This window comes from Elephantulus edwardii, unplaced genomic scaffold (assembly GCF_000299155.1).
Source record: "Elephantulus edwardii isolate Elephantulus edwardi_28Jun2011 unplaced genomic scaffold, EleEdw1.0 scaffold00519, whole genome shotgun sequence".
Taxonomy (NCBI): Eukaryota; Metazoa; Chordata; class Mammalia; order Macroscelidea; family Macroscelididae; genus Elephantulus; species Elephantulus edwardii.
Genome location: NW_006400269.1, coordinates 235,227 through 246,013, shown reverse-complemented (window position 1 = coordinate 246,013; position 10,787 = coordinate 235,227). Strand labels below are relative to the sequence as shown.

At 39.1% G+C, this 10,787-nt stretch overlaps 1 protein-coding gene across 1 annotated transcript in view; it reads right to left on the bottom strand.

The window, feature by feature from the left end:
• The window catches only part of LOC102870686 (interleukin-1 alpha-like), a 24,513-nt gene extending 13,876 nt beyond the window's left edge, over positions 1-10,637 (bottom strand). The window contains exons 1-3 of the mRNA XM_006903140.1: positions 10,591-10,637; positions 9,425-9,473; positions 8,180-8,405 (exon numbers count right to left, since the gene is read on the bottom strand). Of these exons, the coding sequence (XP_006903202.1) occupies positions 8,180-8,405; positions 9,425-9,473; positions 10,591-10,637 (322 nt within the window). The remainder of the gene's footprint in view (positions 1-8,179; positions 8,406-9,424; positions 9,474-10,590) is intronic.
• Between the last annotated feature and the right edge of the window lie 150 nt (positions 10,638-10,787).

Below are 10,787 nucleotides of genomic sequence, written 5' to 3'. Positions count from 1 at the left end.
GAGATTGTTCACAGCTTCAGTTTGCTCGGCTCCACAGTCAACACTCTTGGCACCAGCAGTCAGGAAATCAAAAAGCGTATCGCGATGGGAAAGTCTGCGGTTAGGGAGCTCTCTAAAGTACTCAAGAGCAACGATGTCTCTCTGGAGACTAAGGTGCACCTGATCCAGGCCATGGTCTTTGCAATTGCTTGTTATGCAGCAGAGAGGACAGTAGGAGAGTTGATGCCTTTGAGCTGTGGTGCTGTAGACGAGTATTAAATGTACCATGTACTGCCAGGAAAATAAACAGATTCATCCTGGAGAAGATTAAACCAAGCAACTCCTTGGAGGCAAGGATTCTGGGACTTCGTCTGACATACTTTGGACATGTTGCCAGGAGGGATGGGTCCTTGGAGAGGGACATCATGCTTGGGAGGGTGAAGGGACGGCACAGGAGGGGAAGATCCTCTATGAGATAGATTGATTTAATGACTGGGGTAATCGGGATGGGTGTGTCGGAGGCAGTGTGGTTGGCGCAGGATAGAGCAGGATTTAGGACTGTTGTGCATAGGGTCGCTATCAGTCGCAAATGACTCAACAGCAAATAACAACAACAACAACAACCACAATGTTGTTTTTAGGTGTCATTGAGTCAAGTATGACTCATTGCAACCCTAGCAACAGCAGATCTGGACCCTGTTCTATCCTGTGCCATCTACACACTTTCTGACACACTAAAGCCCATTGTGGCAGTCACTGTGTCAATCCCCAATGGTTGAGGGTTTTCCTCTCCTTCACCACCCCTCTATCCTTCCCAGCAGCATATCCTCATCCAAGGAGTAGTCCCTCTCAGTAACATGCACGAAGTATGTGAGGCAAAGACTCATCATCCTGGCTTCCAAAGAACTCTCTGGCTGCAATTTCTTCAAGACGTATTCATTTATTTTGTTGGCTGTCCATGGGATGTTCAACTAGGAATTATACACCTGAAAAAAATTGTCCTTAAAACACAATGATGACATTTCCACATAAACAGAAATTGAGGGATTCGTAAAAACTAGACTAACCTTACAAGAAATACTAACAAAAGTCATCTGAATGGAGAACCAACAACTTTAGAGAATAATTTGAGGTTAAGACACATAATAGCATCACCCAGAGACCAAGCCAGAGAACAGATTATTATAAGTGAAAAGGAATCTGTAATATCAAAAATAGGAAACCATGATGTCATTGGAAAAAGATGACAACTGCAAAAAGGAGCTCTGGAGGCCGAGTGGTAAGAAACTGCTGCGATCCCAAAGCCATGCAGTTACAATCCACCAGCTGCTCCGTGGGTAAAGGAAGGGCAATCTCCTCCGATGTGACTAACTACTTCTGAACACCCTTTGGAAGGTCAGCTATGGATCAACTCCAACTCAAAGGTACACAGCACACCTAAGCAAAAAGAGGATAGTAACAGAATTTCCAAATGAAGAAGAAACAAAATCAACTATTTTAAAAGTTGTTGTTGTTATTATTATAATTATTACAAGTTCAAAAACACAACAAAATAACAGCAGCAAATTAATACTTAATCAATTGTTACAGGGAGCTCTAGTAGCAGGGTTGACAGAGTTACACAACTAACCCAAAGCTGGCATCTTGCTGGCACTTTGAATCCACCGCCAAGTCTGAGGGAGAAAGATGGGTAATTTCCAGCCTCAGAAAACCTATTCCAGGACTAGCTATGAGCTGGTTATGACTTGACAACAATAAGTATCAGTTATTACACTGAATGAAAATGGATTAAACACACCAGTGAGGAGACAGAGTGGGAAAATGGGTAAGAAAACATGACTTATCAATAGGGTGCCTACAAGAGACACACCTTAGACAAAGCTAAAGATCAAAGGAAAGAAAATAAATCAACAAATAATAATAATAAAGAACATAAGTAGCAATGTTAATGTCTTATGAAATAAGCCTTAAGACAAAAACTATCATGGAAAACAAAGAAGGCTATTATCTAATAATTAAAAGGTTAATTCAGCAAGAGGACATAACCATAATGAATACCTATGTATTCAATGAAAGAGCCCCAAAATACACAGATCAAACTTTAAGAGAATTAGAAAGGAAATCAGAGCACTCCACAATAACAGGAGACTTTTCAAAACACTTCTTTTGATGAAGGCAACTAGAAAGAAACCCAGCAAAAATTTTGAAGATCCAGACAACACCATCAACCACTTTGACCTCATAGACAAATACAGATTAGTCTGCCCAACAAAACACAATACTGATATTTCTCAAATGCTTGTAGACCCCTTTTCTAGAGTATATCATATGTTGTTCAGACACAGAGCAAACCTCAGTAAACTTAAAAACATCAAATAGTACAAAACATCATCTTAAATGATAGTACTATAAAATCAGAAATCTAGAACAGAAAGAGCAAAGAAAACAAATACATAGAATATTCTGCTTAAGAATTAGGGTGCATAGTGGAGTGTACCTGGGGCAGTGAGAGGGGTGCAGGGGGATTGTATACCAAAGAAAGAATTTTTCTTTTACTTTTTCGAAGAGAGGAGCAAACAGGGGAGGGAGCGGGGGTGACGGGCTGGGCAGGGCGAAAAGTGCAACAATGAATGAATGGAAATCCAAAATCTCTGTAAATTTTCATTAAAATTATGAAAATAAAATTAAAAAAAAAGAATTACTGGATAATCAAAGGGGAGAGGGAAGGAAAGAAACAGTTCCTAGAATCAAACAAGAATGAAAATACAACATACTGAAACCTTTATGACATAGCAAAACTATCACTTAGAAGTCATTTATAGTGATAAAGATACACATTAAAAAAGAATGAAGAATCAAAATAAATACTTTAACATCACTTAGAAAAATATTAAAAAAACTCAAACCAAACCACCCACCAAAACAAAACAATAAAAGCTGATGGTCACCAGAAGAAAGGAAGTAATAAAATTAGAATAGAAGTAAATGAAACATTGTGTGAATACAACTATATGAGCTTTGTAAGTAAACCAGTATAAAATAAATTATTCTTTAAAAACAGGAAAAGAAGGACATGAAACAAAATACAAAGCAAGGAAACTTTAAATAACACTAGAGGTTGATTCCTTTAAAGTGTTCATAAAATCAGCAAATTTTAAAAAGAGGAAGATGGAAATAATATAAATAAGAAATGACATGGACAATATCAAAACAAAACCTACTGAAATAAAAAAGGATATTAGAATATTATAAACAACTGTATTTAAAAAAATAAAAACCTAGAAGTAGACAAATTTTTGGAAACACTATCTGCTTAAACTAACACAGACTGAGGTAGCTCATTTGAACAGATCCATCACAAAAGAAGAAAGCAGTTAATAAAAAACAAAGCAAAAAAAGTAAATCTCCTCACATAAAAACCTCCTGGCCCAGATAGCCTCATAAGAGAATTCTACCAAATTGCTCTGGGATAGTTTGAGATCCATTCTACTTAAACATTTGTGAAAATAGACGGGGATGGAATAGTCCCAAATTAGTTTTATGAAACAATTATAATCTTGATACCAAAAAAATCACAAAGAAGAAAATTATAGACGAATATTCTTCATAAATATAAATGCAAAAAGTCTCAGTAAAATCTTGCCAACAGAACCCAAAATAATATAAAAATGATGTATCTTGATTACCTCATGATTATACAGGTGAACAAGGGTGGTTCAATATTATAAAAACAATATAACCTACCACATAATTAAAATAAAGGAATTGCACAATCATATAAATTGATGCAGAAAAGGCATCCACAATCAACACTCTTGGTACTAGCAGTCTGGAAATTTGAGGATAGGTGTGCCCTGGATAGAGTGAAACCAGGCTGCTCCTTGGAGGTAAGGATTCTGAAGCTCCATTTTATATAGATTGGGTAAACATACCCAAAGGAGTGACCAATCCTTGGAGAAGGGACATTATGCTTGGAAGGGTGGAGGGACAGCTCAGAAGGGGAAGACCCTGAATGAGATGGATTAACTCAGTGACTGGGATAATGGGTGTAGATATGTGGGGGACAATAATGTTGGCTAAAGTTAGAGCAGGGTTCAGAGCTGTTGTACACAGGGTCGCTATGAGTTGCAGGTGACTTGTTGGCACATAACAACAACAACAACGTCAATGTCTAATGAAAATGCTCAGGAAAAGAAAAATAGAAGGCAAAATCCTTGATATATTTAAAGGCATATATACACAAACCTCAATGACCATTAAGACTGATTTTTCTCACTGGAATGAGACTGAAAAAATTCCCATTGTGAATATGAATGAGGATGTCAATACTGTACTCCCATTTGTTTTGTTGGTTTTTTTTTTGGGTTTTGTTTTGTTTATTGAATCTGCAAAGGCATTCAGTTATGAATCATAACAAATTATAGGTAATTTTTTCATTTTATTTTTCCATTCATCCATTGTTGCACGTTTTCCTCCCTGTCCACCCCTCCCCTGCTGTACTCCCATTTGATACTGTGTTAGAATTTCTACCCAGAGCAAAAAAGCAAGAAGGAAATTAAAGACAGCTAAATTGGTAAGGAAGAAGTAAAACTACCCCGATTTGTAGATGATAGGCTCTTACACATAGACAATTCCAGAGACTCCTTTAAAAAGACACTCTAGAAGAGTTTAGCAAAGTGACAAAGTACAAGATAAACACAAAAATTCATAACAGTGAGATTTCATTCTAGTAATAATAGCAAAAACAGCAAAAGAAAACAAAAAAGTCAGAAAAGAACAACAAATATTTGTGAGGATGAAAGGAAGCCTTATGGACTACCGATGGGACTGGTAAATGGTATTATCTCTGTGGAAATAGTATAGTGTTTCCTTTAAAAGTTGGAAATGGAAATATTGTATGATCCAGCAGTCTCACTACTGAATTGAATAAGAAGTCACATCAAGATTGGTGGAAGATTCATCAACAATCTGCCTTATGCGGATGACACAACCTGCTTGCTCAAACTTAGGAGGACCTGAAGCACTTGCTGCAGAAGGTCAAGGACTGCAGCCTTCAATATGGATTGAAGCTTAATATCAAGAAAACAAAGATTCTTGCCACTAGGCCAATTGGCAGCATTATAATAGATGGTGAAGAGATTGAGATTGTTAACAGCGTTAGTTTGCTTGACTCCACAATCAATAATCTTGGCACCAAGCAGCCAGGAAATTAAATGATGTATTGCATTGGGAAAGTCTGTTGTCAGTGACCTCTCCAAAGTACTGAAGAGCAACAATGTCAATCTGGAGACTAAGGTGCACCTGATACAGGCCATGGTCTTTGCAATCACTTGTTATGTATCAGAGAGCTGGCCAATGACTAGGGGTGATAGAAAGATATTGATTTCTTTGAGCTGTAGTGCTGGAGAAGAGTATTGAATATACCATGAACTTGGAGGAGAATAAACAGGTTCATCCTGGAGAGGGTGAAGCCAGGCTTCTCCTTCGAGGCAAGAATCCTGAAGCTTCGTTTGACATACTTTGGACATGTTGCAAGGAGTGACCAGTCCCTGGAGAGGGGCGACATGCTTGGGAGAGTGAAGGGACAGTGCAGGAGAGGAAGACCCTCAATGAGATGGATTGATTCCGACACTTGACAATGGGGGTAGGTGTGTCAGAGACAGTAAGGTTGGCACAGGATAGAACAGTGTTTAGAGCTGTTGTACGTAGAGTTGCTATGAGTTGCAAGTGACTTAACAAACCTAGCAACAACAACATTATGGTGTTAACCTAAAAATTGGTTTTATTTTAGCTATTAGCCAATCTGGTCTCCAGCTATCTTAACTGCAGATATGTGGTTTTGCAAATCCGTATGATCTTGCTAATCATCAACAGCTGAAGCAGCAATATAAAGAGTGCTTATCACACTGGGCAGCAAGACTTGGAGCAAGAAAACTTGAGGTGAGCAAGGTTTGCAGTGGCAAGACCCTGGTGAGAGCAAGGCCCTGGTGGTAAAGAGATTGGTGTTGCTGTAGACAAACTGTGCCAAGATGTGACCTGAGGCTTTTTGCATTTATGCTAGTCACAGTTGTGTCTTTTCTGTTCTTGCCTTTAATCATGGAAGGAAAGGCTGCTTGCTGAATTGAAACTGGAGCCTAGACTTACTGAGGAGCTGTGCCTTGGAACTGTTGGGCTAAAATCTGGACTTATTTTGGGTGATACTGTGCTATTCTTTGCCTCCTCTACTTTCCAACTTCCTTCTCTAATAAACTCCATTGTTGGTACCATAACTGTGAGCATCAATGAATAAATGAACCTCTGCTGCTTTGGCTTGAGAGACACCATAGGGCTGGGGCTAAAGGTTTCCGATCTGCTTTCTCCTCTGGAGTGGTGACGGGCTGTGTTAATTTCATTCCCGCAGGCCCTTTCAGAGAGATACTAATGGTCCTATACTTCCATGTCCCATATTTTCCCTCTTTAGACACCCATATTCATCACATTACTGTTCACAATAGCAAAGAGATGGAAAAAAGTAACCAAAGTATAATGAACTACTACACAATGTTAAAGAGGAACAATGAATACATAAACTACCCCATAATGTGAGTGAACCTAGATGACATTTACCTGAATGAAATAATTATAAAGGGGCAATATGTATGATGCCACTATTATAAAAAGCCAAGAAAAGGTTTACACTAGAAACATTCTGTGGTTCACAAGGATACCACAGTTAGTAGGGATAGGATGGGAAAGGAGGGGAACTCACTATGTAGAGAGCAAATATCCAGTAACTTGGGTGATGGGGAAAAGCAGTACACAATCAGGGTGCAGATGAGATGTCAGCACAACATGACCAAGGCAAAGGGAGACACTGGAAAGTGCACAAGAGTTAAAGGCAACAAAAGAAATACATACTCAATTCTGAAGTAACAGTAATAACAAACACTCTATAGTAATAACAATCTATTGCATGTCTTCCTATACATAGGAAACTGAATCAGGTTTAGGAAGGTGAAGAGAACTACATCTAGATAGGATTAGCAGAGGCTATTTCTATATCTATATGCTACAATATAGCCATATATCTTGTATAGCCTTGGGAAAAAATATGAAAACTTCTTAGCCATAAACAGACATCTGAAAGGAATGAGCCACTAGGCCTGTAATTCTTAAGAGAATTAGGATCATAGTCTCAAGGAATCGAGGTCAACGAGCATAATGTAGTCTATATAGACAATGTCTTACATCCTGCTTTGGTTAAGTAGGCCTTCAAAAGCTTGTGAGTGTCCATCTAAGGTGCAACTGCTGGCATTGCCTTCTTTAGTGCAGGTAAAATGAAGAAAATAAAAATAAAACAATCCAGTGGACCTCAGCTTCCCCTACAGCGAGACCTGAAGAATGGATGGTTCCCAGTTTGTCACTACCTCCAACTCTGATAGGGATCATGATAGAAGTCCAAAAGAGTGGGAGAAAAATGTGGAACAAATTAAAGATCATAGAAAAGGTCAGAATTACAAGTCTGATCAAGTCTGGTGGAATTCCAGAGACGATGGCTCTTAGACTATTAAGGCAAGGATTTTGAGGCTCTGTGTCAGATATGTTGGGCATGTGGTCAGGAAGGACCAGTCCTTGGAGAAGGACTTCATGCTTGGAAGGGTGAAGGGACAGTGCAGGAGAGGAAGACCCTGGATAAGATGGATTGACTCAATAACTGGAGGAATGGGATTATGTCTGTGGAGATGATGAGATTGGCTCAGGATAGGACAGGTTTCAGAGCTAGTATACTTAAGGTTGCTATAAGTTGCAGGTTACTCAATGGCACATAACAATAACAACAAGGCCCTTAAACACCCATTCCCCAGGATTCTCTTTCAGCCAACCAATAGACATATAAAGTGAACAACAGCACTCATGAGGAAAGCACTCTTCAGAGAATGGAATTGGGGAACTAATGGAGGAAAGGGAAAAGTGTTGTTACACTGAAACGATTGCAGCTAATATTATGAAACAAAATGTGTGTGAATTGTGGAATGAAAAGCTAATTTTCTCTATAAACTTTCACCCACACCACAATTTAAAAACGTTTACTTTTTTTGTGTTCTGGACTAAGTACCTGGTTGTCCTCTTGCTACTCTGAGTTTTGCTCCCCTATACTCACTCTATTATTACCATTTATTTAAGAATAGAAAACAAGCATATTATTTTGTTTGATCCTCACCTTCTTCCTGATCATTGACAATGGCCTTTAAGTCTTCATCAGTGATGGGTTGATTTAAACTGAGGCGTGTCCTCTTCAGAATCTTTCCTTCTTTGCCTGTCACCACTGATGCATATTCCTTACAGGTAAGCTGGGTTGTTTCCAAGGTTTCAGAGGTATTCAGGGACAGAGGTGTCTCCATGTGGACCTCATGATGTGGGCTGTAACTTGCATCATAAAAGGATTTCTGTGAAGAAGGAAATGGAAACTGAGAGGCTGCCATAGCTATCAAAGGAACACTTTTCAGGAGGAGCTCTGCCCAATCAGGTAGCCTTGGGTAACCCATGTTTTATTACCTTCCTCCTCCTTTTCTGCCTTCCTCCCGGCCACCTTCCCATCTCTCTCTGTTCTCCTCCTTTCTAAGATTTCCCTAGAAGGATGTAATTTCTTGGGAAGACTTTGCCATCCACCTGCAAAGACTCACACTGAGATGTAATGAAGTGTTCTTGGTGGTAGATAAGTTGACCTCTGCTTTAGAAATGTTCTCTGACTACTATGAACAACTTCTGAAGTCAGTACCAGAGAGACACTAACAAAAAAAATTTGTGAAAATTTGTAGAGTTCAGATGAGGAGCTATGGAATCCTCATTTTCAGTTGACCAGCTTCCTCTACCTCAGCTTCATGGACTCTCTCTAACCTTTGCTGCTCGTGCCAGGAACGATGCTCATGACATCATGGTCTACCTTAAGGAGATAGGTCGTTGTGAGCCACCCTGAAGGGGCTGTTTTAGGATGGCATTATTAATGTTCTGAGGAAACCTGGCCTGGGAGACTCTGGTCCCTGTGGTTTCCGTGGAGTTTATACTCTATTCTGTTTAAAGCAGGTAAGCATGAGGGATGCTATCCACTATTCATTTAGAGAGGCTGCTGGGCTGCCTTACTGTGAAGACATACATGTCTCTCAAGCTGTAGCAAGGTTAAAACAAAAGTATCTGAGGTCTAAACAATTATCATTCTCTCCTAATAAGAAACTCTGGGAACTCTGGTAGCCTAGAAGTAAGAAGCTACACTGAAACCCTGAAGGCATATAGTTTGAATCCATCAGGTGTTCCATGAGAGAAGGATGGGCAATCTCTTCCCTTGGGATTCAACTGCCTCTGAAAACCTGATGGACAGTCAGTTATGGGTTGGTTCTGACTTGACAGCATACAACAGTAAACTGCTGTGTAAGAATAGCAGTCCTCTAAGAATTAGTCATTTGCTTACCTGATTCAGAGAGAAGTCCTCATTGTTGGAACTGTGTTCTTCATTTTCACTGTTAAAACAAGATGACGAGAATGTAGTTCTGTTTGTTATTCCACCATGGGCTCTGGGCAACATGTTTTAATGACCACATTATCTCTGGGTAACACATACATGTGGCATTTCTGTCATCTTGAAAATTAAAGGACTGCACACACGTGCACACATATCTTACTAATTTGGAGTTAATAGCAATCAGGACAAGACTTAGAGTTGTTCTGCACTTATTTATAAAAAAACTGGGTTTGGCTAACAAAGTCTTTATTGAACCTCAGGGAAAGGTTAAACTCAAGAGGAAAGAAATACTTTGGAAACTCTTCCATTTATTTAAACCAAATTTATCATATGTTACACATCATTTGCATGTGCTCAGTAGAACAGATGTACTAATTTATACTTGGCAAGATGTGCAGGTAACATTTTGGTAGTCTAGTTTGCGTTAGGAGATCTGGCTGCCTATTTGATAGGAGCTGTTCTGCCAAAACACAGAATTAAAATCCACCAGTTAGTTGTTCCTTGGGAGAAAGGTGGGAAATCTCTTTCTGTGTAATTTATAGCCTCTGAAAACCTGCTTAAAGTCAGCTATGAATCGGTTCTGATTCAACAGTTCATAGCAACAATTTGTGCTAGTGAATATTACAGGTAGTGTAATTATCGTGCTTGTTTAAAATGTCCTGTAATTTCAACTTTTTTTTCCTGTCAGAATGAAGTTTGATTCTGTGTGCATTTACATGCTCGAATTTATGGGTAGCCAATTCCTTTTCCTAATCTGAGTAAGAAATCTCCTTGAGACTGGGCAGAGCATGTGAACTCAGCTAATGCTGTGCATATGTTGAAATTAACTTTGAACTCAACAGACTTCAAAGATAATTTTTCTAAAATAAGGCTGTTTTCCAATCAATGCAATCTCAGTTTAACATGTTTCTTCTTGTTATTACGTGCTGTGTGAGTTTAATATGCTAGGTGCTTGTCTTTCTTGAGTATTCAGCTGAATCTGCCTAGGTTTTAGAAGTGTATGTATCTCTTCATTTACTTCAGGCAGCTGGCCAGACCAGATGCTTATTACTATAACTTCTAGTCAGAGCCCTGATACTTTTATTCAGACATAAGAGAGAGAACACATATCTTACCTGTAACACTCCATCAGGTCTTGAAACAGGCTGGGAACTTTGGCCATTTTGATTTTCTGCAACAGAGAACACCAGAGGCTGTCAGTTCAGCCAGGCTCGGAATCATGTGCCAGGTTTACACTCTGCTCCTTGGGAAGCTTGAATAAATGCTTTAATCTACAGTCAACATTTCCTCCATTTTTTTTCTTGTCCACTCT